At 48.0% G+C, this 27,912-nt stretch overlaps 1 protein-coding gene across 1 annotated transcript in view; it reads right to left on the minus strand.

Moving 5' to 3' along the window:
- Pcnx2 (pecanex 2) overlaps nt 1-27,912 on the minus strand; it is a 149,321-nt gene that overhangs the window by 84,280 nt on the left and 37,129 nt on the right. The window contains exons 10-15 of the mRNA XM_087900604.1: nt 23,112-23,257; nt 19,846-19,999; nt 19,684-19,716; nt 12,893-13,064; nt 4,976-5,086; nt 4,254-4,345 (exon numbers count right to left, since the gene is read on the minus strand). Coding sequence (XP_087756730.1) covers nt 4,254-4,345; nt 4,976-5,086; nt 12,893-13,064; nt 19,684-19,716; nt 19,846-19,999; nt 23,112-23,257 — 708 coding nt within the window. The remainder of the gene's footprint in view (nt 1-4,253; nt 4,346-4,975; nt 5,087-12,892; nt 13,065-19,683; nt 19,717-19,845; nt 20,000-23,111; nt 23,258-27,912) is intronic.

The raw sequence follows: 27,912 nt of genomic DNA on the forward strand, positions 1-27,912 counted from the left end.
TGAAAATACGATTTAGAACTTGTCACTTGGAGCTGAGGCCATGGTGGGCAGGGCCACGCCCTGGCTGGATTGCTTAGTTATACATAACTCATGTCAGGACACTCCAAAGATGGACTTGGGGACCACTGGTCTCTGGTCCTTCTTCTAAATGTACCCACATTGAACGCATTTCCCTTTTCTGCTTTCAGTATTAATTTGGCTCTTTTAATTGACTTATTGAGGACCGGCAGCTGACCCTGGCTTGTTAGGGTACAGAATGGAAACCTAAGTCCAGTAGCACCAACATCCTAATGAGGTGGGTTTCACTAATTCATTGTAAATGGGAGGGGGAACCTGTGAATTATGGATGACCCCCTCAGCGATGGACCGCAGCACCCTGGGAGGCAAATTCAAATTCACTTTTGGAATGCAGAAATGCTGGACTCATCCCTGTCTGTTAGGCGCTGTCATAAAAGGCAAATGAACAAACACTAGGGACCTGCTCCTGCAAACAGAAGTGCCATGATGGGCAGGTGTCGCATCTGCCTGCAAACTGTCCTTCTGGGGAGCAGGACGACTCACACTTCCCAGGGCTAGGGCGGACAGCCAAGGTCAGCAGAGACCTTGGGATCTCTCTTCTGCCCTGTGGTGCCGAATGCCTTGCTTAGGGGCTGCACGGGGAATAGGTAAAGTACACACCAGGTCTCCCTACCCCCGCCAAAAAAAAAAAAAAAAACAAACCCAAATTCTAGAACTATGGGTTTATTATAGATCTATAATTAGACTTTAAATCCTGAGTGCAGGGAAATGGTGAAGAGTAGGCTGCAATTCCTGAATGCTGAGGAGGTGTGTGGGGTGTGTGTGTGGGGACCCCTCCTAAAAGTCATTGTTAATGATGCTTGGGAAACATTAAACTGTAACAATGTGTTTCAGCTCCTGGGTCCTCTCACCAGCAATAAAGAAGAATTTCTTTGTAACAGATAATAAAAAATAGCAATCTAGGTTTACCTAGACAAATAGAAATCCTGGCTAATTAACTGTGGAGCCATTTCTCCAGGGAGCAAATATTCCAGTGGCTTCCATGTGTCACTGTCAAACGGGTAAGTCATCGAGGGGGCCTGCTTTATGTGATGTGCAACTGTCTCAGATGAGCCAAAGAGAATATGAGATTAAAGGATGAATCATATTTTCCTTCCCTAATTAATATTCCAGAGGGCAAAATCAACTCACTCCCCCTCCCCCATCTACTTCTACCAAGTGGTAATGAGGCCTGTAGAAAGACAGGGAAACTCGGGGGACACCTAAGAGAAAGGCATCCCCACCCTGGGGTTTGCTTTGTGTCTCTTGCTGGCTATGAGTCAAAAAGCTTCAACACTACTGATAAAATTGAAATTGTCTAGAGACGATGCTCTTTCCAAAAGACATTGAAAGCAAAAAGGTTATAAAAGTCGCGTGAGCCAAGCTGACTCAGGCCCCAAACCTTCAAGACCCTGACTTCTGCCTCATCAGCTCTCCTCTTGTCCTTAAACTCCAACCAGGCTCTTCATAAGCCACCTTAATACCTCATTCACCAAAGGAAATTCCTAAAGAGAAATAAAAAAAACCCAACTCATACATTAAAAGACAAATTGGAACTTCACTTCCTTTGTAAACTTTGATTACTCTTTGTATCTGGTTATAAATTATACCCTCGGAGCGAGGGAACTTCCCAAGACTCCAATCCCATTATAGCCTTTGCCGAGGCACTTGGGGGGTGTCTCTCTCTTAAGAAGCCCACAGTGATGCCTTAGGCGAACACTGCAGTCTTCCGGTGTAATTATCTTTTTAAATGTTCCCCTGTGTACAGCACCCCATCTCTCTGCTCAATGGACCGGCTGACTTGGCATCATTCTGACATGCCCCGGAGTTCTTTTCTGTGTCATTGTTGAAGACAGGTCCCTAAAACAGGAATTGTGTAGGCTCCTTGCAGCTGGGCTGGGCTGCATCTTTCAGCCACCATGGGCAACAACAATAATAAATCAAGGCAATAAACACATCCTAAACCTTAGCGGGAGAGAGAGAGAGAGACATGCCCCTGGCCAGGCTGCTGACATACAGCCATTGTTCATGAGTACCCATTCATCCATCACCCTGATCCTAGAGCTTCTATTGCTGTGATGAAACGCCATGACCAAACAGCAAGTCGGGAAGGAAAGGGTTTATTCAGTGTACACTCCCACAGCACTGTTCATCACTGAAGGGAGTCAGGGCAGAAACTCAAGCAGGGCAGGAAGCTGGAGGCAGGAGCTGATGCAGAGGCCGTGGAGGGTGCTGCTTACTGGTTTGCTCCTCAAGGCTTCCTCAACCTGCTTTCTTATAGAACCCAGGACCACCAGTCCAGGGATGGCACCACCCACAATGGCCTGGGTCCTCTTCCATCAATCACTAAGAAAATGCCTTGAAGCCAGATTTTATGGAGGCTTTTTCTCAACTGAAGTTCCCTCCTCTTAGATAACTCTAATTGTGTGTCAAGTTGACAGGAGATTAGCCAGCACAGCCCTGAAGAAGATATAGAAAGTGCAGCAGCCAAGTCAGCAACAGAGTGACCACAGTGGTGTAGAGAAAGCATCAGAGGGAAGTCCCACAACCCCAGCTCTGGGCTGGGTAGTGCGGTGGCTGTTCTCGGCTGTCAACTTGACCACATCTGGAGTTAACTAAAACCCAAGTAGCTGGGTAAACCTGTAAACCTAAATCATTTGAAGTGGGAACACCAACTTTTAATCTGAGCCTTCTGATTAAACCCACCTTTGATCCGGGCCACACCTGCTGGCAGCCTACATAAGGACAGGGACAGAGGAGCTTGCTCTCTACCTGCTTCCTCTGGCTCTCACTAGTAAGGCCTCTCCTTTGCTGGCATTAGAGCCAACTTCTCTAGGATCCCAGAGTATACAGAGGACCAGCTAAGACATCAGCCTCCTGAACTAACAACCCACGGGGTCTTTGGACCTTCCATTGGTCACCAGCCACTGTTGGACTAGCTGGACTACAGCCTGTGAGCCATTCTAACAAATCCTTTATATATTCTGTCCCTCTAGAGAACCCTAATGCAACCAGCGTTTGTGGAAGAGGGGTGCACTTTCCTTTCCTCCCCAGGACCCCCGTGAGACTTCACTAACCGCGTTCAGTCAATTTACAGCATTTAATAGGTGCTGCATTTTAAATCAGAAAGTCAACGTGAGACCATTTGAAAAGCCAGCACTCACTGATGAGAAGAGAGAGAAGGGCAAATTGCTCTGTTCTGTTTTGTTTTTTAACCAAAAGGTGTTTAAAATGGCAGCTGGGCCCATTAACAGTCGGTCACTATTTGTCCCTCGCTCCATGCCAAGCAAGAGGAGTCAGTACTCTCCTCCAGAGACACAGACCTCCCTTTGTGCCTCCTCATCAGAAGTCTCTTACTACACTCTGGAAACCTCAGAGCCAGAGAGCATTTGGTCCCAACCCTGAGAAATCACTGAACTGGCCGAAGGGCTACCCTGCAAGTTCCTGTTTCTGCTCCTGCAGGCAATGACTCCCAGCTGTTTCTTCCTAGTCCCAAACAAGCCAAGTTCTCTAGTTTGGCTTTCTTTTATTTTGCTGACTTCTTCTCATTGAAGAAGGATCTAGACGGTTCCCTCCTGTGTTCCACATATCCCCATTCTTCCCCTAGAGATGCGGGATTACTCAGAGCCTTGTAAACACACAGACTTGATCCACAACCACAGCGTGTGTCCACGCACGATTGGACCATACATGTACAACAGTTACACTTCTGACAGGGCGCCCTGGGCTTCCGACATCTGTGTTTGTCTGGTTTCCTCATCATCCCTGCTTCCTTGGCCATGCCCTAGGCTTTGCTCTTCTTGGTCTTGGGAACTCTGAGGTCCTCTATGCTCTAGATTCTCACTGGTGTGGCTGTCCCCTCCCATACCTGGTCCACACAGCTACATGCAGGTGTACCCCATTATACTTAGGGTGCTACCTCAGACAAAAGCAAAATGAGCACATGGGTTACATTGGCTCCCATGGCCAGCAGAAGTCCTTCTGGTGTCCCTGATCATAGCAGAAACATCACTGGGGACTAGGCAGGTGAGGGTTACACTCTATAACAAGCCAGGCACTGTAACGACCTACTCAAACTCAGCCAGGTCCCCTTCTCAATGACAAAGTTTCTTTCATAACTGGAAAACTATTTGATGAAAACAATATGCTGAATGAGACAGGCTATAGTCACCACCACGGTATGTCTGCACACTTACCTTCACGGCACTGAAGCAGAAGGCGTGGAGCAGGGCTGCTACCAAGACACTCCGGCCCACACTGTACACGGCTGACGTGATTCCGGAAACAGCTGGAATACAAACACCATCCCCGCTTACTAGATGTGCCCTTCTCGGAATCAGTAGAGGGGTAAGGAAGGAGAGGGCTATGGCTTTCAGGATAAGCTGTCTGGCCACAGGATCCATCCAAAGACACGGGTCACTTAGTGTGGGGAAGATTGTGACCGTGGAACTGACTATCCATGAAATAACGACACTAAGGGTGTGCCATTCCCAGAGGATACTGGGGTTATGTGCCTTTGGGGGAAAGATTTGTCAAGGCTCATAGATACTCTCACAACACACATCCACAACACTACAGACACAAGTGCATGCTGACCTATTCCCACAATGATCCATGTGCATGCTCACACACACACACACGCACACGCACACGCACGCACATGCACGCACTTCTTCCTCTAAAGAATAACTTGAAAGGCTCTCACACTCCAAATCTTCCCTTCCTTGTATCTTCGCTTATTCCTTTGCTGGGTGGACCACTTCTTATTCTATGAAGCTTAAGAAATCCAAACTAAATCAGGTTTGGAGCTCAAGACAGAGCAAACATCCCCGTCAAGCCCCCAATCCTCTGTCCCCGGGACCATCAGACCTTGTTCAATCTTAAAACCCTTCGGGGAAGAGCAGGTGCAAGGACTCACCAGAACCTCCAAAGAGCAGCATGTCGACTTGTTCCAGAAGGTACGTGCAGAAAGTGTTGATCTGTGGGAAGAGGCCCAGGAGGGAGATCACAGGGAAGCAACATAAAAATACTGGAATTGAACAAACAAAGGCAGCGATGAGCTAGGGGCAGGGTAACCATGGCCACGTTGTGGCTACAATGTGGTTGCCTTTCCCCTGTCAGACTCTCCACCACACTCGGAGAAACTGAGGCAACAGGACTCTCTCACTCAGGCATCTAGGGATGAGAAAAAAAAAAAAACAGCAAGTGCATTATCCAGGGCTGGTCACACAGACAGCTTGGGACCTCAGGGGGAGTCCGGAGCGGGGAGGGGGAGGAGGGAGGAAGGTGCTCTACCTGCAGCTCAGAAGAACAGAATCAGACCTGGGGAGATGAGAAGGGAGTTAGAGGATAGGGAAGCTTCCAGAAAGACATGCGAACAGGAGGTGACAGTGTAAAGTGAAGTTTTCAGAGGAAAAAAAGCCATACTGATGTCAAAGACTCACAAGACCAGGGCTGATCATGGAGACAATGGGATGTTATGGAACCAGGGCCACACACAGCATCCTGGCCTATTTCTAGTCCACCCTACCAAGAGTGATTCATTGTCTACTCAACCCGTTTTCATCAAATAAAGCCTTTACAACATGTTCTTAGCAGACTTCCAGCTTCCACCAAGCCCAGGTGGGTGTCATTCAGGTAACACCTGAAACCCGGAACAGAGTTTGTCCCCCTTCAGTCTGTCTGGGGCCCTCACCAACAGACTTGTTTAATAAAAGAGGCAGGTGGCTCCTGAGGACCCTGATTCTTGCTCTGACTTTTGTGCAGGAAGTAACAGCACACAGCTGTTGCTGCAAAACGGCTCTCCTCAAAAGGAATGAGCCAGATGTGAGTGACTGTGGCTGGGAGCACAGGTACAGATTCACCCAGAGGCTTGGTCATGGGAGTAGTGACGTGGGATTTTATTAGTTATGGAACAAAGGTCCATTGGCTGACCACATGTGTGAGTGTGTGTGTGTGTGTGTGTGTGTGTGTGTGTGTGTGTGTATGCATACATGTTTGTGTGGGGAATGCACATGCACATGGAGTATATGTGTGTGCATGCAGAGCTCAGTGGTTGACCTCACCACCATCCCTCAGCAGCCACCTTGTCTTGTTTCTTCACACAGGGTAGGGCTAGCCTCGTTGGTGAGGTTCGAGCCAGCTCTTGTCCCTGCAGTCTGACTCTGCAGGCCCCACCACAGCTGTGCCCTGCCTCTTTTGACACGGGAGGCTGAGACCTGTGGCCTCCCCATCCATAGGGTAATCACAAAGCCAGTCTCACTCACAGGCTCTTGCTGAAGTTACCCAGACAGTCAGTAGTAGAAACCCCAGTCTCAAGGTCAGCAGCCTCCCTGAGCCCAGGAAGTGGGTGCTTACCTAGAGGCCGGTCACCTGCCAACAGAAGCAAAGGAGGTCTCACCAAGGAGGGAAAACAGAGTGATACAATGAATACACACAGCTCAGCACAAGTGAATAAACTCACAGGAGAATGTTATCCCTGACGGGGCTTGGCGGCGTGGGCTATAGTCACAGCTATCCAGCAAGCTGAAGTTACAAGTCCCAAGGCAGTTTGGAATATGGAGTGAATTTGAGGCCAGCATATGGAAGTTAATAAGAGTCTATCTCAAAATAAAAAGTTTGAAGACTGGGGATTTGGGTCAGTTGTGGAACACTTGACTGGATATGTGAGGCCCTGAGTTCAATCCTCAGTACCACAGACTCATTCACCTATCATCCATCTATCTATCTATCTATCTATCCATCCATCCATCTATCTAACTATCTAACTACCTATCTATGGATTGATCTATCTATCTACCTACCTATGGATCTATCTATCTATCTATCTATCTATCCATCCATCTATCTATCTACCTACCTATCTATGGATCTATCTATCTATCTATCTATCTATCTATCTATCTATCTATCTATCTATCTATGGGTGTACGTATGTATGTGTGTATGTATGTATGTATGTATGTATGTATCTATGTATCCATCCATCCATCCATCCATCCATCCATCCATCCATCCATCTTTCATCTCTCATCCACCCATCCACTTATCATCCATCTATTACCCTGCGGCTCCTTTCTCCACCACAGACCCTCCTCACATGATTTGCCAACTGTCTGTCTCTCCTTGCCTTTGAGCTGCTCCTCCTTCACACTGCCAATGACAAAGAGCATCACAACTTTTCCCACTGCTTTGTTTGACCCTACTCCTGGGTGGACAAGTGACCCCTCTTACATAGGGAGGCAGCCCAGGCTGGGTTCCCTTTGAGCAGCAGATCTGATCTCCTGAAGTTGTCCCCTTCTTTTCTCCTGATCCAAGGATGGGAATGACAAACAGAGCCTGAATGTGTGGCATGAGGCAGACACCACCCCAAGGGGAAGTCCTGGGAGACTTTTCTCTACATTTTGACTGTAGCCCAGGGAGGGGCAGCCTCATGTGGCTCTGCCTGAGGTATCACTGCATGTCATGCATATTTAGCTCTTGTTTCTCTTGTCCTTTTACTGTATGTTCCTCACTCTGAGTTTTCTTGTGTCCCCTCCAAAGAATGCTGAAGTCCTAAACTTAGCCCTTATCACTGTGTCTTAGTTGCAGGTGATGAAGTCAGGATCCTTGCAGGTCCCTTGCAGCCCTAAATCAATGTGAAGTGTCTTCCTAAGAGGGCAACGGGCTGGGGGTATGGCTCAGCTGGTAGAGTTCTTGCCTGGCATGCATAAAGCTTGAGAGATTCAATCCCCTGCACCTCAAAAAAAAAAAAAAACCATGGTGGTACATGCAGGCACAAGAACACAGTTACAAGTTAAAGGCCCACCTGGCTTACCTGGTGAGAATCCTGCCTCAAAATAAATAAATAAATAAATAAACAGCAGCAACAACAAAACAGAACACTATAAGGGGAGAGAGGAAAGGCAAGGGGGATGAAGTAATTATAATTAAAAAGAAAAACACAGTAAAGGCTGGTGAGGTGGCTCAGTAGGAAAAGCCCTTGTTGCTTAAACCTGACGACCCGAGTTTGAGTCCTAGAAACCATGGTAGGAGAAAACCAACTCCCAAGAGTGATTCTCTGAGTTCCACACAGGTTTGTGCTCTGGCATGGGACAGTACACATACCCACGCACCCCACACACAAATACACACACATACACAAACACCACATATATACCACACACATCGCATACATACACATACATGCCACACACACTACATACAACACACACACAAACTACTCACATCATCACACACACACACACACACAAATTAAGATTTAAAAAAAATCAAACAACAATGAAAAGGCCAAGAAGTCTGGGCCCAGAGACAGACAGGCAAAGGAAGAGAAGCTGTGCTGTCCCAGCGGGAAGACGCTCAGCTGGCGCCTTGCTCTTAGACTCCAGCTCCCGGGCTGTGAAGCCGTGTGTTGCTTCTGTTTTCCTTTCCAGCCGGGTTCTGACAGGACGACACCACAGCCCAGAAAGGTGGCTTGCAGGAAACCAGCCCCGGAAACCAACATACACCTCTTCTCTCCGGCCAATCTTACAGTCCTTGCTTTCTCCTTTCCTAACTGATCCCTGGATGCAACAGTGGTAGCCATCACATCCCTAGGTCTCCCGGGGAAGAGGCTGCTCGAAGCACAGTGACCTTGAATTGACCTTGCTATCTCCTACAAAGTCAGAAAGACCCTCTCAGCACCCGCTCCTTCTGCTTTGTTCTCACACATCCCCAGTGTCTCATGCTCGGTACAAATCGGTGCCTTTAATCCCTCCCCCTTCCTTGCCGATTGCTATTCTTCTAGTTCTCCTTTGATCTGAGCCACAGATATCATCGAGTCAGCTTGCTGGGTTATTTATCACTGTTTTCACCTGTCGCTGTTGAGGAGCAGACAATATGTATTAGGAAGTTTGAAGGAGAGAAATGTATTTCAGGAGGGAGGTAAGAAAGCCACGTTCCCTGTCTCTCCCACACCCTGGAAGAATTGACTCAAAGGAAAACAAAAGGATAATGTCAAGCGGCCTGTTTGGAGTCACCGCTAAACGAATACCTCAGGCTTCGATCAAGCACAGCCCGCTTCCCCTCTGAGTCCTAATGAATTCTCTGGTTCTCTTGCTGTGGAAAGTGAGGTACACTGGGAACTCAGGATGCTGGCTTTCTTGGAGTAGCAAAGTAAAGAAAAATAAAAAGTGAGGTCGAGCAGGACTCAGACATGAAAAGCAATTTGTTAATGAAATGTGTCAGGGCTTTGCTTCACAGGTCTCTCTTCCTTCCCTGCCCCTTCCTCCTTCTTCCCTGCCCCTCCTTCTCCTTCCCTGCCCCTCTCTTCTCCTTCCTCCTCCCGCTGTCTCTTCTTATTCCATTTTGGGGGATGTTTTTAATTTTTGCTGTCTTTTAAAGCTAGGATCCCATGTAACTCAGACTGGCCTCCAACTTGTTACTTAGCCAACAGCAACGGTGAACTCCTAATCCTAATCCTCCTGCCAATTGTTGGGGCCACGGGTCTGTCCCATCACGACCAGCACCTTCAAAACTCATTCTACAATTATCTATAAAATATTCTTCGTAAAGCAGCCAGCTCTGACGGTCCAGGGAGCTGACTGTGATTTATGAGTGGGAAGCCCTCCAAAACCTCCTTTGCTCATTAACTTCTGGAGAGCTCCGTGACTACCTCTGTATTCTGTAGTCACTCTGCTCCACCAGGAAGCATCACGCAGGAGTTCAGTGGTGAGAGGCCAAGTGGGGGTCTCTGTTTCATCCACTCTGAGAAGACAGGCTGACCGGGGGAACACGAGTCAAACAGGACAAGCGGAAGCAGATTACGGTCACATGGGTCAGGTGCTGGGAAGTAAGGGTGGCCAGAGGATGGAAGGCGAAACTTAGGGAAATGGACCATTAAGAAGAACATGGTCAAGAGCTCTAGTCACAGCAGAGCACCCCAGAGCCTAAAAGGAAGAGAGGAGCAGAAGCCAAGCTGATGGGAGATCCAGTTAGTCAGCACATCCTTGTCCCTGTAAGAGATGGAACTAAAATCACCGGCCCAAGCTGGTGATCTGTGATGTGGAATTTCCCCTCCAGATGCTATGAATATGTTTTATTACCATTGGTTAATAAAGAAGATGCTTCGGCCTATGGCAGGACAGAATGTAGCCAAGCTGGGAAAGATATATATAAAGAGAGAGTAGGTAGAGTCAGGAAGACCCCATGTAGCTGCTGAAGGAGAAGGGCATGCCGGAACCTTACCAGAAAGTCACTGCTTCGTGTCAATACACAGATTAATAGAAATGGGTTAATTTAAGATGTAAAAGTTAGTTAATAAGAAGCAAACAGACCAAGTAGTGTTGCAATTAATATAGTTTCTGTGTGATTATTTAGGTCCGAGTGGTTGGGAAACAGAAAAGCAGTCTCTGCTTACAAATGATCTGGGGAAGCGGTAGCCCAGGGCACACAGGGGTATGTGGGGTTTAGCCTTTGGACATAGATCCTGTCTCACGTTCTTTTACATCTTCCGCCTCTGATACGCAGCTCCTTGTGTGACCTTGAGCCACAGGGCTCCAACACTGCTACCTAAGAAAAGAAAATCGACTAAACTATTGAATTAAATTAAAATCCTGAGGCGTATTCTAACACATGTTCATATGCTCGGTGACAAGACTCTTCTGTCAAACACCAGCTTCCCCACCGCAGCTGGCAGAACCTTGGGAGGGAGTGGCAAGAGGAGAAAAGGCCTGATGTCTTTCTTGCGGCCTGTAATGGACCTCTCTACAATGGTAGAGAGAGACACATCAGCAGGGCTGGGGCAGTTGTTCTCACAGGAGGGCACTGAGCAATCTAATCAGGGCTCTCTTCTTTTATTCTTCCATGCTTCCATTTCTGACCTGAACTTGAAGGTGTCCTGAGACATGTTCTCTGGGCCTTTGGCTTTAGGCTGTTTGGTTCTTCCATGGATGCAATAGGAGGTGAAATTCTGCGTTTTATACACAAGGTGGATTTTCAGGAGGAAGTGTATGTGTGTGTGCATACGGTGTGTACATGCACATATATGTGAGTGTGTGTGATATGTTTATGTCTGTGTGTGGGCCTATATATGTATGTGAGTGTGTGTGGCATGTCTGTATATATGTGTCTGTGTACGTATGTGTGTGTACATATGTGTACATATCTGCATGTCTATGTATGTGTGTGACTGTGTGTATGTGGGCATGCATCTGTGTATGTAAAGTCCATTACAGATTCAGCAGGAAGAGGATAGGGAAGGGACCAGGGAAGAAGGAGGTCTGAGGACCACATCCCTACCCAGGTTTCCAACTACACAGGACACAGAGAAAGTTGCTCACACGTCGGGGCCTCTACCTCAGGACCACTGCGGAGATTCCGGAAGCTATCAGGGAGACCAAGGAAAGGGTGACACTGACTTAAGACTAGGAGCTCATCAGGAAATGAACATCTTGATGGCAACGAGAGTCTCGGGGTAGTGACTGCCAGTGTCTTAACAAGTCTGGGTGGTCACAGTCAGCACACGTTCAAAGGTGTGTAACTCCTCAAGGCCATAACAAGAATCCCCAGAGTCTTTGGAACCATGGATCAACCCTGCATAGACTTTGTGCAAAGTGATAACACCAGCCAGTGTTGGCACAGGGCTCTTTCCTGTATTCACACATTAATTCAATTAAAACTACATGAGTTGTAAGGTTGTTCACTTTTTGCCCCACCCCCCACTCCATTCAGCAGTGTGTTCTCACTTAGTAAGGTGTGGTGGTTAGCGTGGTCAACTTGCCAGGTCTGGAATCACCAAGCCTCTGGGCTTGTCTGTGAAGGAGGATGTTGGCGAGGTGGAGGTGTGCGGGAAGATCTGTTCTACAGGGGGAGGTCTATTCCATGGGGTGAGGTCCTGGGCTGTCGGAGGTGAGGTAAGAGATCCATCCCGACTACGGCAGTGACATATCCAGGTGCTTCAAACCTCCAGCCTTGACTTCTCACAAGGCTTTGGGTGCGAGTCAAAATAAATCCTTTTCTCCCCGACGTTGGCAATAATAACAACGAAAGAAAGACAGACAGACAGAAAGACAGAGGGTGGGGAGGGAGGAAGGAAGGAAAGAAGAAACAGCGGAGAGCCAGGACCCAAGCACCTGGTGGCTGACTCTAGCGTTGACTACCTTGCCTATGCAATCAGCAGGGGCTCACCTGAGTGAAGCACTGAATAGCCGGTGCTGTGTGGATTTTCAGCCAAGCACAGCCCAGCAGCACAAGCTCGTGTGACCAGAGCTGAGACTGGTGCCCATTCACGCATGATGCCATAGCACCTGGGCTATGCAGAGAGGCCTGAAGCTGTTGCCCAATGGCCAACTCACCCCAGCAGGCATCACAGGCAGCATGCTTCAGATGCCACAGGGATGCAACTTCTTGGTTGTAGGTATCAACGTCCTTTCCAAGAATTCCATTGTTAGAGCTAGGGAGGTGGTGTGGCAGGCGAGGTGCTTGCCTTGTAAGCATGAGATGTGAATTCCACACCCAGAGCCAAATCAAAATGAGACATGGGGCAAGCGCTTGTAACTCCACATTCCGGGAGGTGGAGACAGCCCTGGCTTGCTTATTCTAAATTAGTGAGAGACTCTGATTAAAAAACACGAGATGGATAGTACCTGAAGAATGACAGCTGAGTACTCCAGCCCCCCCACCTCATTCTTATCTTGGGCTTCATCGGCTTCCATAGACACAAGCCAAGAGGATAATACTTAGCTCTTCCCATCAGTAACCAAGTGTGCAGGCTTTTCCCATTAGGGTTACCAAAGAAAAAGGGGAGACGCACCTTCCCTTCCCAAGGCTCTTCCCCATAATCCCCAAACTCACTCACCTATTAAGTGGTCCCTGACTGATTGCAGGGTCTCAGGGGAGAAGAGCTTCAGGCCATATACGACATAGCTGGGAGGGTGCCTGGCTTTGGCCCCTGCATCAAGAAGCAAAATAAGGCCACACAGCATACAGAAATAGATTGGTCTGCTATAGGCTATGATTTGGTTGTGTCCCTAGAAAACAAATACAATTTCCGTGTTGTACTCATTGAGAAGAATCAAACACCTCGTAATACAACTGACACTACCCAACGTGCATCGCCACCCCAACACCCATTGTCACCCCAACACCCATGGCCACCCCAATACCTGTCCCCACCCCAACACCCATCACCACCCCAATACCTGTCCCACCCCAACACCCATCCCCACCTCAACACCCATCCCCCACCCCAACACCCATCGCCACCCCAATACCTGTTCCACCCCAACACCCATCCCCACCTCAACACCCATCCCCACCCCAACACCCATCACCACCCCAATACCTGTCCCACCCCAACACCCACCGCCACCCAATACCTGTCCCACCCCAACACCCATCCCCACCCCACTACCCATCCCCACACCAATACCCAACCCCACCCTGCTGTAATTTTACAAGCTCAAAATTTCAGGAAGAGAAAGTGGGGAGACAAATAAACAGAGCTAAAATAATGCTTAATGTTTATTTTGCCAAACCAGAATGAAAATATCAAAGGGAATATTGCCATCGAAGTCCAACAAGATTTCCCTAAAAATGTAATTACCACCCCCACTCCCGAGAAAACCTGTCTAACGCAACGCTTTCTGCTCTCCTCACTCTTTTCAGCTGCAGGGTTCCTTGAAACCTTTGTTAGTTGTGTCCATTTAACGTGGGTTCCCTATCAGCAAGACATAGCATTATGTGTGGGGCTTTAACTCTCTCATGACAGGAAGCAGGCCATGGAGGAAAAAGCGGTGATGGCCAGATAGGCAGGCCTCAATATGGCAGAACAGTTGACTTCCTTGACTAAAAAAGCATGCTACCCGAGGGGAATCAAAGTCTTTGCAGACCTCATCCTGGTCCTCAAAATACTGCTAAAATGGCACAGTGGGTAAAAGTGTTTGCTGTACAAGATGGACCAGAGTTCTATCCAAGACACTCATATCAAGGTGAAAGGAGAGAGTCAACTCTACAAGGCTGTCCTTCTCTGACCTCCACACATGCACCATAGTGTGTGTGTGCGTGCACGCATACACACACACACCATGCATACATGCTCAATAATAATAAAAGTTTAAAATATTTTTAAATAAAAAATGGAATATTGTGCCATGGGCTTTCCAGGGCAAAACCCAGGAAAACTCCCACATGGTTGAAATAAATGCACAATTCATAAAGATCTGAGAAACCAACAATGAACCAGGTGAAGAGTGTGCTTTGCAATTCGTGAGCCACCTTGTGCACAAAAAGCAGAGGGAGATCGGTGTGGTCTCAGACTGGTGTTTTTAGACACTGCCTTGAATGTGCTATATTTAGAAAGGGACTTTAAATTGCCACTGCCTCCAAAATAGAAATGGTCCTTTTCTAAGACCATCTTTCAACAGGACAATACCAGGGTCTGTCACGGAGACTGGCTGCCTTTGATCCTGAAGCCAAGTTCAGTCTTAAAAAAAAAAATTGTTGCACTGGTAGGGAATTTTCTTCAGAATCCAAGTAGGTCATGAATTAATAAATACAAGAGAATTTTCCTTTGCATTAAAAAATAATAGACCAAAGTCAAAATGAAATCTAAACGCCCTTGCTAAGTAAACGGCAACATAAATTAGCTGGTATAAATAGGGGTGTGGGGTATCAGAGCGCACGCATGGGAGACATTTCCTCAAACTGACATGGTTTAAGAAACACAATTAAACAACTATCGTTTGTTCTGGTTCTTTCTCCTATCAAAGGACTAAGGGGCTGGAGGGATGGCTCAGTTAGTAAGACGTTTGCCTTGCAAGCCTGAGGGGCTCAGTTCAAGCCCCAGAACCCAATGTTGTAGCGTGCTTACAATCTTAGTGCCGGGAAGGTGGAGACAGGCAGGTCCCCAGGGCTTGCTGGCCAGCTTAGCAAGTTACAGGTCAGTGACAAACTACTCCAAGCCCCTCATGCAGCCCTCAAAATCAAGGTGGCCCAGTCCTTTGGCCTATAGATGCACATGTGTACACCTGTACACGAACAGGTGAGCGTGTATGAACACACACACACACAGAGAGATGTGTATTAAAATATAGTATCTGGCCTTGAACAATATGAAACACCCTCCGACATCTTTCAGGAGCTTCATCAGAAATGCGCACATGTCTTCCGTGTTGCTAATTTACAGAACCAAACACAGCCCCTACAAAGGACCGGCCTTTGCGGTTGCAAGCATGCATCCTGTGTTTGGGGTCCCGGAGCCATCCTCAGCACAGCACATAAGACCCTCTATCCTCCCCAAGTCCCCAGAGTGCTCCCCGGTGAAATCCCATGCTCCCCCATTGCTGAGCGCACATCTGCACCAGCCATTGAAATCCCCAAGTCTTCAATACGAAAATGTCACCCGTGCCTCCAGGTGAAAGCCAATCATAGTCTCTTAAAAGTTCATTCAGTTCCCTCAGCCCAGTCTGGTTATAACCTAAACTTCCATAGTGGGTCCCCTGGCTGGGAGCATTCTTGAAGCTGCTGTCGGAATGGAATGCTGACCTTGGGTGCACATGAGTTTCCCATCAGCCACACCCACCATCAACATTGCAGCAGGCTGTTCACAGAGCAGTTTAGAAAATCCCTTGAGAAATGAGAATCGCAGGGGTGGAGGGGATGGGGGGAGGCTAAGTGACCAGAGCCCTGCTCACTTTTTACAGGCAAGGTAGCTCATGAATTGCAAAGCAGACTCCTCTCTGAATTCATTTTGGTTGGTTTTTTTGGACCTGATGAATTGTACGTTGATTAACAAGATGTGAATTCTTGCCTGATTCTCATTCTGGAAAAACTGCATTACAGGAGAAAATGCCTCTGCCTCATCCTTCTCTTCCTCATCAGAGTTTCTAGAGCTCAGCTCAAACCAGCTGAATGTCCTTAGAAATCCCAGTGAGCAAACTGACAACTGCGGTGAACACAGGTAGATGTCTGACTATAGTTCACTGTGACAGTATGAAAAACTACGCCCCTGTCTCCCCGTGGCATGCCTTCTCCCTGTGACACGCCTGCCTGGATCCCGGGATGGTAGCTTGGTCAGACAGTATGACCTCAGCTCAACATAACAACATGGGGGTCATGGTAATGACAACCTCAAATTTATCTGACTCATGAGGTTTGTTTGTTGTTCGTTCCTCCCTGTGGTCTTAGCAGGTTTTGTACTACATCCCAAAATCCATGCAGAGAAGGAATTGTATATGTGTAAGTTTGCTTGTGTGTGTGTATAATATGTGTATGTATGTACAAGCTTGTATGGGTGTATACACACGTACAGAAGCCAATTCCTCGATCACATCTCCATCTTATTTTATTTGATAAAGCACACCATTGAGCCTGGAGTTCTTCGATTGTCCATACTGGCTGGCCCGTCCAGAGGCAGGGACCCTGTCTCTGCACCCACAGTACTTGAATTACAGATTTGTGTGGCCCTGCCCGAGTTTTACATAGAATCTGGGGGTCCAACTCTAGTTCTCATGCTTGTATGGCAGTCACTTGACTGACTGAGCTGTCTCCCCAGCCCCAAGGTAAGGAGTGTTTGAGTCCATGTAACAACATCAGTGAACTAGCAGCAACGGTGACGGAAAGATACAGGACGGGAAGAGGTGATGGGGCACCTGGGATGGGCTGCAGTGACCCTTCAGAGCCGCACCCCTACCCCAGGTTTCTGAGGGCATTCCCAACACTACATCTTAATACTCTAATTATGCTGCCACTAGTGATCCTGATGCTGAGTCTCTCAAATAAAAGATGTATCACACAAATCAATTACATGGAACAGGAATTTAACAGGACAGCATCTGCCACCGTGACGACCACCAGTTCAAAGCCTTTCTTAATTATGATGAGCTAGCACAGATTAAAAATCAGTCTTATACCCTGGATATGAAATTTTTAAATGCACAATGGTGGGAAAATATTTTTCCCTCATTGGAGAGATTTTTCAGAGCCCGTGTGTGTGTGTGTGTGTGTGTGTGTGTGTGTGTGTATGCACATGTGTGTACATGCATGCGTGTTTGGGGGTTGCTGTGACAGAGGCAGGAAGGGTGCACAGAGCACAGAAGGGTAAAAGGCACACGGCTATGACTGGCACCTGAACCAGCTCCCAGTGGACCCTGACCACTGGGGCACCAGGGCCAGAAGAAGCTATGTGTACCTAGGAGTTGGAAGATCCTGGGCCACTAGTGCGATGGTCTGAGTGAGCCCAGACTCTCTCCCAAATCAGACTCTAGGTTATCGGGATACAGCATAAAGGGCACGTGAACCAGAGGAATAAGAGCAGACTGGCTTCACACACAGAGTTTCCATATGGGGACATGAAAATAAAAGCCACAGTGGGAAATGAACTCACACCTGCTAGAATGGCATTTACTACAAAGGGGAAAGGTAAGTTTGGGTGAGGATGTGGAGAAAGGAGACCTCTGGTGGTGCACGAGGAATGGTTCTGCCCTTAAGGAAGGCGAGACGTTCTTTAAAAAGTACAAACAGTGGATGAGAGCCCCTGCCTTGAAAGCAGAGGACTTGGGTTTGAACCACCAGAACCCACAGAAAAAGTGGATTGCAGCAGCAATGTTTGCAAGCCAAGTGCTCTCACAGGGGGATGCGCAGCAGACAGAAGAGCCTCCAGCTACCCTGGCACATACAGCAGTGGAAACACTACAGAGGTCCTGTCTCAAGTGAAGCAGAAGGCAAGGGCCAGCATCTGGATTATGCTTTGACCTCTACATACATGGTATGCTCCTGAACATGTGTGATGCAGAATTCCCCTCTGTATGCTGTAAATGTTTTATTACCATTGGTTAATGAAGAAGTTGCTTTGGCATATAGCAGGGCAGAGTATAGGTAGGCAGGAAAATTAAACTGAATGCAGGGAGAAAGATGAAGTTAGACAGATGCCATGTAGCTGCCAAAGGAGAAAGACACTGGAACCTTACTGGTAAGTCACAGCCTTGTACTGATACATAGATTAAGAGAAAGGGGTTAATTTAAAATTTAAGAACTAGGTAGGAATATGCCTAAGCCATTGGTCAAGGAGTGTTGTAATTAATATAGTTTCTGGGTCTGGGCAGCTGGGAAGTGAAAGTGCAGTCCCGCTTACACATGTGTGTACTTGGTCATGCACATGTGCACACACACACACAGAGTGAGAGCGAGAGGAGAGAGAGAGAGAGAGAGAGAGAGAGAGAGAGAGAGAGAGAGAAGCTGGAAAGATGGTTCAGCAGTTAAGAGCTTTTGCTACCCTTCCAGAGGACCTGAGTTCTTTTTTCAGCACCCACATCAGGTCATTTAGCTACTTGGAACTCCATCCCTAGAGGATTGGATGCCTTCTTCTGGCCTCCACAGGCACGTGTACACATGTTGCATACACTCATATAGATGCACACATACTTACAAATAAGTGCTTTTAAAAATACAAGACAGCCAGGTTGTGGTGGCACACACCTTTAATCCCAACACTCAGAGGGCAGAGGCAGCTGGAGCTCTGAGTTTGAGGCCAGCCTGGTCTACAGAGTGAGTTCCAGGACAGCCAGGAATACATAGAGAAACCCTTTCTCAAAAAAAATCAAAAAACAAAACAAAAAACCCAATCAAACAAAGATAAAATAGTAATAATAATAATGTATGTATATATATGCACACATGAAATATCATTCAGTCTTGCAAAGCTAGACAATTCTGTCATGCGTGAACAGAAATGATCTTGGAGAACATTGTGCAAAGAGAAATATGCCAGGCATGGAAGGAGGAATACTGGATGACCCCACTCTGTTTGGAAAATGACCAAATCTGAGTCACAGCAAAATGAGCAAAGTGGGAGGTGCTAGGGAACAGGAGGTGGGTAGGGAGGGCAGGTAGGAGGGAACACAGAGTCGCGCACATAGGGTCAGTGAGTTTTGTAGTTCTGTTCCATAGTACAGTGATGGTGCTATCGTCAATAATTACATAGGGTGCTCTTGGAAATCGAGGAGAGTACACTGTAAATATTCTCATCAGAAAAGTATATGATATGACAGACGAATGAACTTGACTTAATCCCTCCACCGTGTGTATGTGACCAGATCATAACTTACCCCCAAAGTATATGTAAGAGTGTTTTTGAACACACACAGTTTATGACTACATACTAAGAACACGTGAGGAGCAGTTGCTAGGTGTCAGCCAGTGTTTGAAGCAATTTACATGCAATATTCATTCAATCCCCATAGACTTTAATCAGCTTTACTTGCATATAAGGAAACTGAGAAATATAGAGAACTACCATGATGCTCAGCATCAGATAGACAAGGGGATGAGTGGGAAACAAAGGCAGGCAGACAGATGGCAGCCTGTGGACCATCCAATCAAGCCGTGTCTTTTCCTATAAGAGCCCAGATAGTAAAGGTGACCTGTCACACAGGGTTCGCCCCATGCCTGAGCTGCCCCTCCTCCAATGCCAACGCACCAAGCGCTTAGATCCAGCCAGAGCTTTGTGCCATGCACTTGGGCACCCATCCATTGCTTCTACTCCTGCATCCAAGATACAGACGCAGATGCAAATGTGACCCTTTGAGTAGACATGGGCATCACCCTGTTTTCAATGCAAGCGGATGAGACAAGCTACGGGCCTGCACTTACGTGTATTGGTGAGGCGGGGTCAGGTTGGACGCTCTAAAACACAAACCAGAGGGCCCAGGTCATCTTGTGATTGCAAGGCTATGCTAGTGACAGTAACATACCCACACACACCTGCTCGCTATCCCCCACCCCCCCACACACACACAGAGGATGGGTTCTTGCCTTGAGCAGGGAGTACTGGCAGCTGGCCATGACCAGGCAGAAGAGCAGGACCCATAGGTCTCTACAGAAGCCACGGTTCAGTGTCAGAAAGCCCAGGAGGGAAACCAGAACGCTGAGCAGAATCGCCACCACGTTCTCCTTCACATCTTCAGTTCTGTGCAAAACACACAAAGAAGCATGGACTGAGACCTCCACCCCTGTGGTTAGTAAGGCAAGCTTTCCTGCACTCACCTCTAGACGGACAGCTCAGAGAGGTTGTGTTGTGCCAACCCCTGCACCAATTTAGTCTTGTGCTATTCAACAAGGTCCTGATGCTGACTCTAGGTGTTTGTTCTTGGAATAAATGACACAGGAGCCCACTGACTACCCTGGCTACTGCACTGGCCTCCCAAGGAGGGGGCAGCCAGTGATTTCAGCCACAGCCTGGAATGTTTCAGAACTCCACCGGCTCCTCTCAGAGAGGGCTGGGGAAGACTGCATTGTCATCGGGATAACTGTTTCCAGACTAATCTCTGAAGTTGGTTTGCTGCCCCATTCCCAGAGTAGGAAGCTTCAGAGGGAGATATGATCCCCTCTCCCCACCGCGAGCTGGACAGCCCAGGGAACCTCACTGGGTAAGCTGTGAGTCTACAGTCTTGCTGGGTGATTTTGTTGTGGCGTCCTCCATGAGATAGAAGATGCAATGGGGCCCTCATCCAGACATGAGGTCTTATCAAGACGGTGTGAAAACATGTGAAGGGGCCTAATATGAGGGGCTGAAAGAGGAAGAAAGGTAGCAAGCCAAAGTACTACAGGTGGCCATGGAAGGAATGAGGGGTCAGTCAGCCTGTTGGGGGAGGGTACAGGCTAGCTATAAAAGATGATCTAAGACCATGACTTCAGAAGTATGTGACCTTGACAGGACACCAGATGCACAGTAGGACATTGGGGGCCTGGCCAAAATGGAGATGGGGGGTGGTGCGGCAGAGGGGAGACATGGGTCCTTCATGAGAATTCTAAGTGCATTTCATAACTGAGCAATGTTTACTCACATACAGTCTGCCTTTACCCACTAAACAGTGATCGTTCTAAGAAGGGATAGTTGGCTACCTTTCCCTCGAGACAGTCACGAATCTTTTATTTTATTTTTAATTATGTGTATGCATGTGTCTATGTATGGGTGTGTGCACACGTGTGTACAGTGCCTATGGAGGCCAGAAGAGGACGTCAGATCCGAACTCAGGTCCTCGGGCTTTGTCCACTGAGCGATCTCCCTAGTCCTGTAACCACAACTTCAGACATTAGTGGTGTCCCTCCATGTCCGGGTCCTCTGCCTTGGGACCCACTATGCTTGCTGTTGTTCCCTGTGAAGGCAGACACCGTGGCTGTGGCATTCACTAACACCTCAGTGCACAGCACAAGCCCGACCTGGGGCAGGAACCCAGCAAACGATTAATGGAGGGATGAACAGGATGCTGGGATAAAGCAGAGATTGCAACTTCTTATTTTAGATGCTGATAAACAAGACAACGGAAAGTAAGGCCTGGGTGCTTTTCAAAGGGTAGGGGTGGGACGGGAGACAAGAGAGAGGCAGGTGTATGGACGCGGCTGCAAACATCTGAGAAGGACGGTTGGAGGACCAAAGGCGAAGGGGAGGCTGCAGCCATGGGTGTCAGGAAGCAACCGTGTCAGGAGACAAAGGAATTGAGGATGGGGTTCACAGCACCGGGTGAGGGCCTCAGCCTAGGGGTGTACAGTATGGCTACCCCTGTCCCTGCAGTGTACAAGCTCAGCTCAGCTCCTTTCTGGACAGCCAGGCAGCCCATCTATCACACATCCTTCCTTCCTTCCAGCTTCACACTCTGGCAGGTCAAGCTTTCCCAGCCATGGGAGGTTCAATGACACCTCCCACTAAGTATCAGAGGTAACTTATGGAAACCTTTGGAAATAAAATCTCGGATGTCGGATGTCACGATACACAAACACGTCGGGAGGGTAGGACGATGGGTGGGGAAAGCGCTTGCCGTCAAGTTCAGTCCCTGGGACCCGCGTGGTGTAAGGAGAGAAATGACTCCTGCGGGTTGTCCTCTGACCTCCACATGGCACTATGGCAGGCAGGCGTGCGTACATGCAACACACGCATGCACGCACACACACACACACACACACACACACACACACACACACACACCTATAAAGAAATTTGTTTTCATACGAGGGTTTGACACAACCTATTCCTTTCTACAGAAAAGTAAAGTAGTATTTTCTTTTTAAGGCCTCATCCAGCAGGATATATTATGTTGGATTACCAGCCACGTATGCCACGTTCTGCTCACGCGCAGACCCTAGGGGTAACGCAGTATTGCTAGCAAAGTGATTACAACACTGTTCCCTGACTTGTGGGTGCTGAAATTTACTGCCGTAATTTTGCAAGACTATCGGTTTTGGGGTGTGTTTTTTTTTCCACTTATGAGCACACCATTTAAGACACGATTGCACCATTACGGTAACAAGTAGTCACTGGGGGACAGATGGCAGCTAGACAGCCCTGCCACTGCCCCAGAGGCTGGCACTGAGCTCTGAACAGACCCTGCTGTTGAGCATTAGCGATCACACCATCAATTTTTAAACCAATCCCCACCAGAACTACAGCCTCTGAAAACCCTAATATTGTGCCCCCCTCCCCAGTTCTGACAGGGAGCCCACAAACAGGCAGTCCCCACTCTAAGATTATATTCATTACCATAGCAAACTGGAACCTCCCTGCCGTGCCCACCCAGGCTCCACATCTTCAGTCACAAAGTGTTTTATTCTAGGGGGCAATGAGGGAAGGGCCTAAAGGAGAGCAGCATCAAGTTAGTGTCCAGCCGAGGGGAGAGAGAAGCAGGGATCCAAGCTGTGCAGAGGACAGGTAAACACAACCCCTCTTTTCCTTCCCTCTGTCCCAGGGTCACAGCTGGCCAGGCAAGGCCGGCCTCCTGCTGCAGAAACTGAGCATGTCTGCTAGAACAGGGCCGGGCATGAGCAGACCAGAGCAGACCAGAGCAGATGGTTCCCCAGGCAAGCCTGCAAGCTAGTCCATCCTGTCCAACCATCACTTCCCATGGCAACTGTGAAATTCAATGTCTAAGTCACTGGGGTTCACAGGAAAGTGGGGTGTGGGCTGGAGACAACCCAGGGAACCTTAGCAAGCAGCCACGCGCATTTTAGGGGCAGTGGAGTATGAGCATGCTCCTTGGTGTCCTCCCTTGTCTTCTGGCCACGCCCATGCATGCCTGAGAGCTTACCGATCCAATAGGGCCAACAAGGTGAGTCGGTCATACCAGACTTTGATCCACTTCCCCGGGAAAATGATGAATTTGTGAAACTGCTCTCGGTTAAACCTTCCTTGCGCCGAGGAACGCGACGAGTCTTCCAGGTCCTGGCTCACATGCTTCGCACCCCAGAAACAGAACAGACGGAAGGCAGAAGAGAGGGTTACTGTGATATGCCCTTGTCACAGAAACATCCCATAGTTTAAAAGCACAAGGGCAGGGGGAGGGGGGCTGTAGAGAGGGCTCAGTGGTTAAAAGTGTTGTCTGTTCTTGCAGGATTGGAGTTCAGTGCCCAGGACCCCCATAGAGCCCCACAACTGTCCAGTTCAGAGGCTCTGAAGCCCTGAGTTTAACTCTAGTACTGAAACATCTAAACCAAGACACAAAAAGATGATCACATTCTGAAACCAAACTGTTTTGTTTAAAAGGCCCAGTCTAAGAAAAGAATAATGATTAAATCACACCAATTCCATGAAGATGCTGTCGCTGAGATCCTGGCACTCGCCACTTAAAACACTTCTGTTCATTAAGTCAAGGCACACCTGGGAAATAATTATTGTGTAAGACAAGAGTCGAAGGGAAAAATTTTAAGTGACTTAATTTTTAAATTGTTATTAAATAGCCAAATTTTACTTCAAATGCTCAGTCAGCAAGGTGCTTGCTGCAGAAGTGTGAAGACCCAAGTTTGCCCCCCATATGTAAAAAGTCAGTCATGGTGGTGTGTGCCTATAACCCCAGCACGGCAGAGGTGCCGACAGATGGCTGAGGCTCACTGATCAGTCAGTTTAGATCACTTGGTGAGTGCCAGGCCACAGAGATACCCTTTTCAAAAACTAGAGAATGACTGGTTAACCACAGCTGAGGATGACCTCTGACCTCTGCAGGTATTAGCATGTGTGTGCACAAACACTTGTGTGCGTGTGTCTGAGAGTGTGTGTGTGTGAATGAGAGAGTGCATATGAGTGTATGTGTGTGTGTGTGTGTATGTGCATGAGAGTGTAGGTGGGGGTGTACTTGTGTGTGTATGAGCGTATGTGGGTGCATGTGTGTGTGTGCATATCTGAGTATGTGTGTGAGTGTATGTGGGTACACATGTGTATGTGTGTTTGAGTGTGTGTACTGTGTAGGTGGGTACAATTGTGTGTGTGTGCGTGCGCATGTGCACATATATGTATGCTAGTTCTTCAGAGTCTGCATCTAGAGAAGACTTAAAGATGAAGCAGGAAGCAGAGGGGGTGACCACATAGTGACCTCGTGAGGAACTGGAGTTTGGAACAGGAAACCAAGCAGAAGGTGGGGTGCCCACCACAACCATCCCAGAAGTCTGGGACCCCAGAATTCAGATGAACTACATCTACTTTGTGGTCAGTTCACCAGGGGGCTGCATGGAAGAATGCCTGCCTCAGGCTGGGTGTGGGGGAGATGAAATCCACAGCTCTCCTGAGGCTTCAGGACTCCTGGGTCCCCTCCTCCCACCCCTGCAGGTTTGTAGCCCTTATTCACACCAGGTGGATGTTCCAAATCCCTCAGAGAATTTACCTTAAAGCATCTCTTCACACCTAGCAGAAACAAAAATACACTTTAATCTGGAAGTGTGACGCTTCGATGGGCGTCTCAAAGAATCACACGGATCAAAATTCAAGGCAGGAGTGACACAGAAGCAAACAAAAGTCATGTCAGCCTGTGCTAGGGAGGGCCCATAGGCTGTCAGATTCCCCCCTGACACACATACACACACACACACACATATACACACACACATATACACACACAAATATACATACACATACACACATATACACATACACACACATACACACACATATACACACAAATATACATACACATACACACATATACACATACACACACATACACACACATATACACACAAATATACATACACATACACACATATACATATACACATATACATTCACATACACACATATACACACATACACATACACACATGCACACACACACACACACACACACACACCTTGGGTGAGTTTGGGAATTGCAGTCATCAATTTCAAGGACAGTTGCTGCTATCCAAGAGCCTGGTATGTGTTCAGAGAGGCCCAGATGCTCTTTCACAGGCTCCTGCAGAGCCCTGGGTGAGAGCAGACTCTGCCTTCCCTGCGGCACCAACATGGCTTGGTAACTCAGCTTAAGGACTAGGACGCTACCCTGAACATAAAGTCCTGATGCATATATAAGGCATAGGAAAGAAAAGCCACCCTGTCCCAAGGATAATCCCAGGAGCTAATGGGCAGGGAATGCAGTGGGGCTGAGACACTCAGAGCAACATGAAGTCTGGGTTCTTTGATGAAGCACCATGGCCAAGATAGAAAGCTGGGGAGGTAAGGGTTTATTCTGCTTACACTTATCATCAAAGTAAGTCAGGACAAGAACTCATACAAGGCAGGAACCCAGTGGCAGCAACCTGGAGGCAGAAGCTGATGCAGAGGCCCTGGGGGATGCTGCTTACTGGCTTGCTCCCCATGGATTGCTCAGCCTGCTTTCCTATAGAACCCAGGACCACCAGCCTAGGGATGGTCCTGCCCACAATGGGCTGGGCCCTCCTCCATTGATCACTAAATGAGAAAATGTCCTACAGGTTCGCCTACCGCCCAGTCTTATGGAGGCATTTTCTCAATTGAGGCTCTCTCCTCTCAGGTGATTCTAGTTTGTGTCAAGTTGATATAAAACAAATAAGCAAGCTCTATTTCAAGACACGGCACCAGCTTGGAAGCCACCTGGTGCTGCATCAGCAGGAATTTGTACAAATGGCCATGGGCCTGACTTTGCAGCAAACCTTACGCTCAAAGGTCTTAGCCCTGATGTCCACTGCTACAGCATGGGCAAGAAATATATGCACCCGTGACTCAGCGTGCTATTCTGGTGATGTGGGGTCCAGGGGTGCTGCATGTTCTGGCCAAGGCTGGGAGGAACTAAAAGACCCCAAAGGTTATGGACTGAGCCTGGGGCTCCACACATGTGTAGCCAGAGAGAGCAGGAGGGCGATGGGGAGAAAAAGAGGCATGCAGCTTGTGCTAAGAATAGTAGGCGGGCTGTTAACCCTGCAAGTCCTGGCTGGTGCAGGAAGTGTGCCTGCAGCTGCCTCCCCTGCAGGTCTCGCCCATGCTGCCATTGTTCCCTCCTTAGGCCAGTAAGGGACTAAGTACAATCCCGCCCAGGGACTGTAGCATCTGTCTCCAGGGTACCTGATTCCACTGCAGTGGCCATCTCAGCCAGACACTGACTGATAGGTTAGGAAACATCTAAAAGCTGGACAGAATATCCACCAGCACATGTGCGGCCCTTAGAGTCAGTGAAGGCATCCAGTCTCCAGCAAATGTTTGTGGGGTCACAAGTAAGAAACCATCTCAGCTTTATTTTGTAAGCAAAGCCTCATTTAACTTCTGGTGACGTTAAGTCGGTTTGTAGACGTTTAAGAACTTTTAGCACGGCAGTGGTGGCACATGTCTTTAATTCCAGCACTTGGGAGGCAGAAGCAGGTGGATCTCAGTGAGTCTGAAGCCAGCCTGGTCTACAGAGTGAGTTCCAGGGTAGCCAGGGCTACACAGAGAAACCCTGTCTTCAAAAATCAAAAGCTAAAACCAACCAACCAAACAAAAAAAAAATAGAACTTTAAAAAATTGCTTCCCCCACCTCATATGATCCTTTTACAAATGTACAAATGTACATTTCCAGCAGGAGGCATTTAGCAGCCTTTATTCCCCCACGGAATAAAACCACAAAATACAAGCATGTTATATTTAACTTAAAACAGAAAAGGCAGTGTGGTGGTTTGAATAAAAATGGCACCTTTAGGCCCATAGAGAGTGGCACTATTACGAGGCGTGACCTTGTTGGAGTAGGTTTGGCCTTTTTGAAGGAAGTGTGTCACTGGGGGACAAGGGGTGGGGCTTTGAGGTTTCAGAAGCTCAAGCCACACCCAGAGTCACCCTCTTCCTGCTGCCTGCTGGTCCAGAATTAGGACTCTCGCCTCCTTCTCCAGTACCACGGCTGCCTGCCTACATGCTGTCATACTTCCCGCCGTGATGATAACAAACTAAATCTCTGAAACTGTAAGACAGCCCTCAACTAAATGTTTTCCTTTATGAGAGTTGCCGTGGCCATGAAGTCTCTTAACAGCAATAGAAACCCTACCTAACTCGGACAGAAACTTCTCACTGGATTTGGCTGAGTAACAATAAAGCTATGGTAAATTAGTACTTTATGTGGCTGTATATTTAGTTTCTGTCTTTAATTGCACTTATGTGTATGTGCACCACGGTATGTGTGTGCAGAGGTCAGAGGACAACTTGTGAGAACTGCTTCTCTCCTTCCACGATATGGGTCCTGGGAATTGAACTCAGGTCCTCCGGTTTTGCTGTGTGAGCCTTTACCGCCTAAGCCATCTTGTAAGCCCCACTTAAGAGTGAAATAAAGGGTACTTATAGCTGCGTCTAATCAGTCTTTGCAATCTCTGTTCAGTCTTGAGTTTCTGCTAGAACCGGGATGCCTCTGAGGCTTGTTAGTGCCTCTAACAACCTCAAAGGCCCCTTCACCTCCAGCTCTTCCGCCTTCCCAAGCTGTTTCAATAATAACTGGGGAATCTCCTGGAAGTGTGAGAAGCAGGGGCCCTGTGCCAGCCTGGGTTGGGAGGGACCAAGTTTCTCAGAGTACACATTCTGCAGAGGCTGCCTGCGCCAGGGCTGGGGTGAGAGCTGAGCACAGGCCGTGAGGTACAGCTGAAAGAACT

The sequence above is a fragment of the Myodes glareolus genome, chromosome 22 (genome assembly GCF_982192425.1).
Source record: "Myodes glareolus chromosome 22, mMyoGla1.1, whole genome shotgun sequence".
NCBI lineage: Eukaryota > Metazoa > Chordata > Mammalia > Rodentia > Cricetidae > Myodes > Myodes glareolus.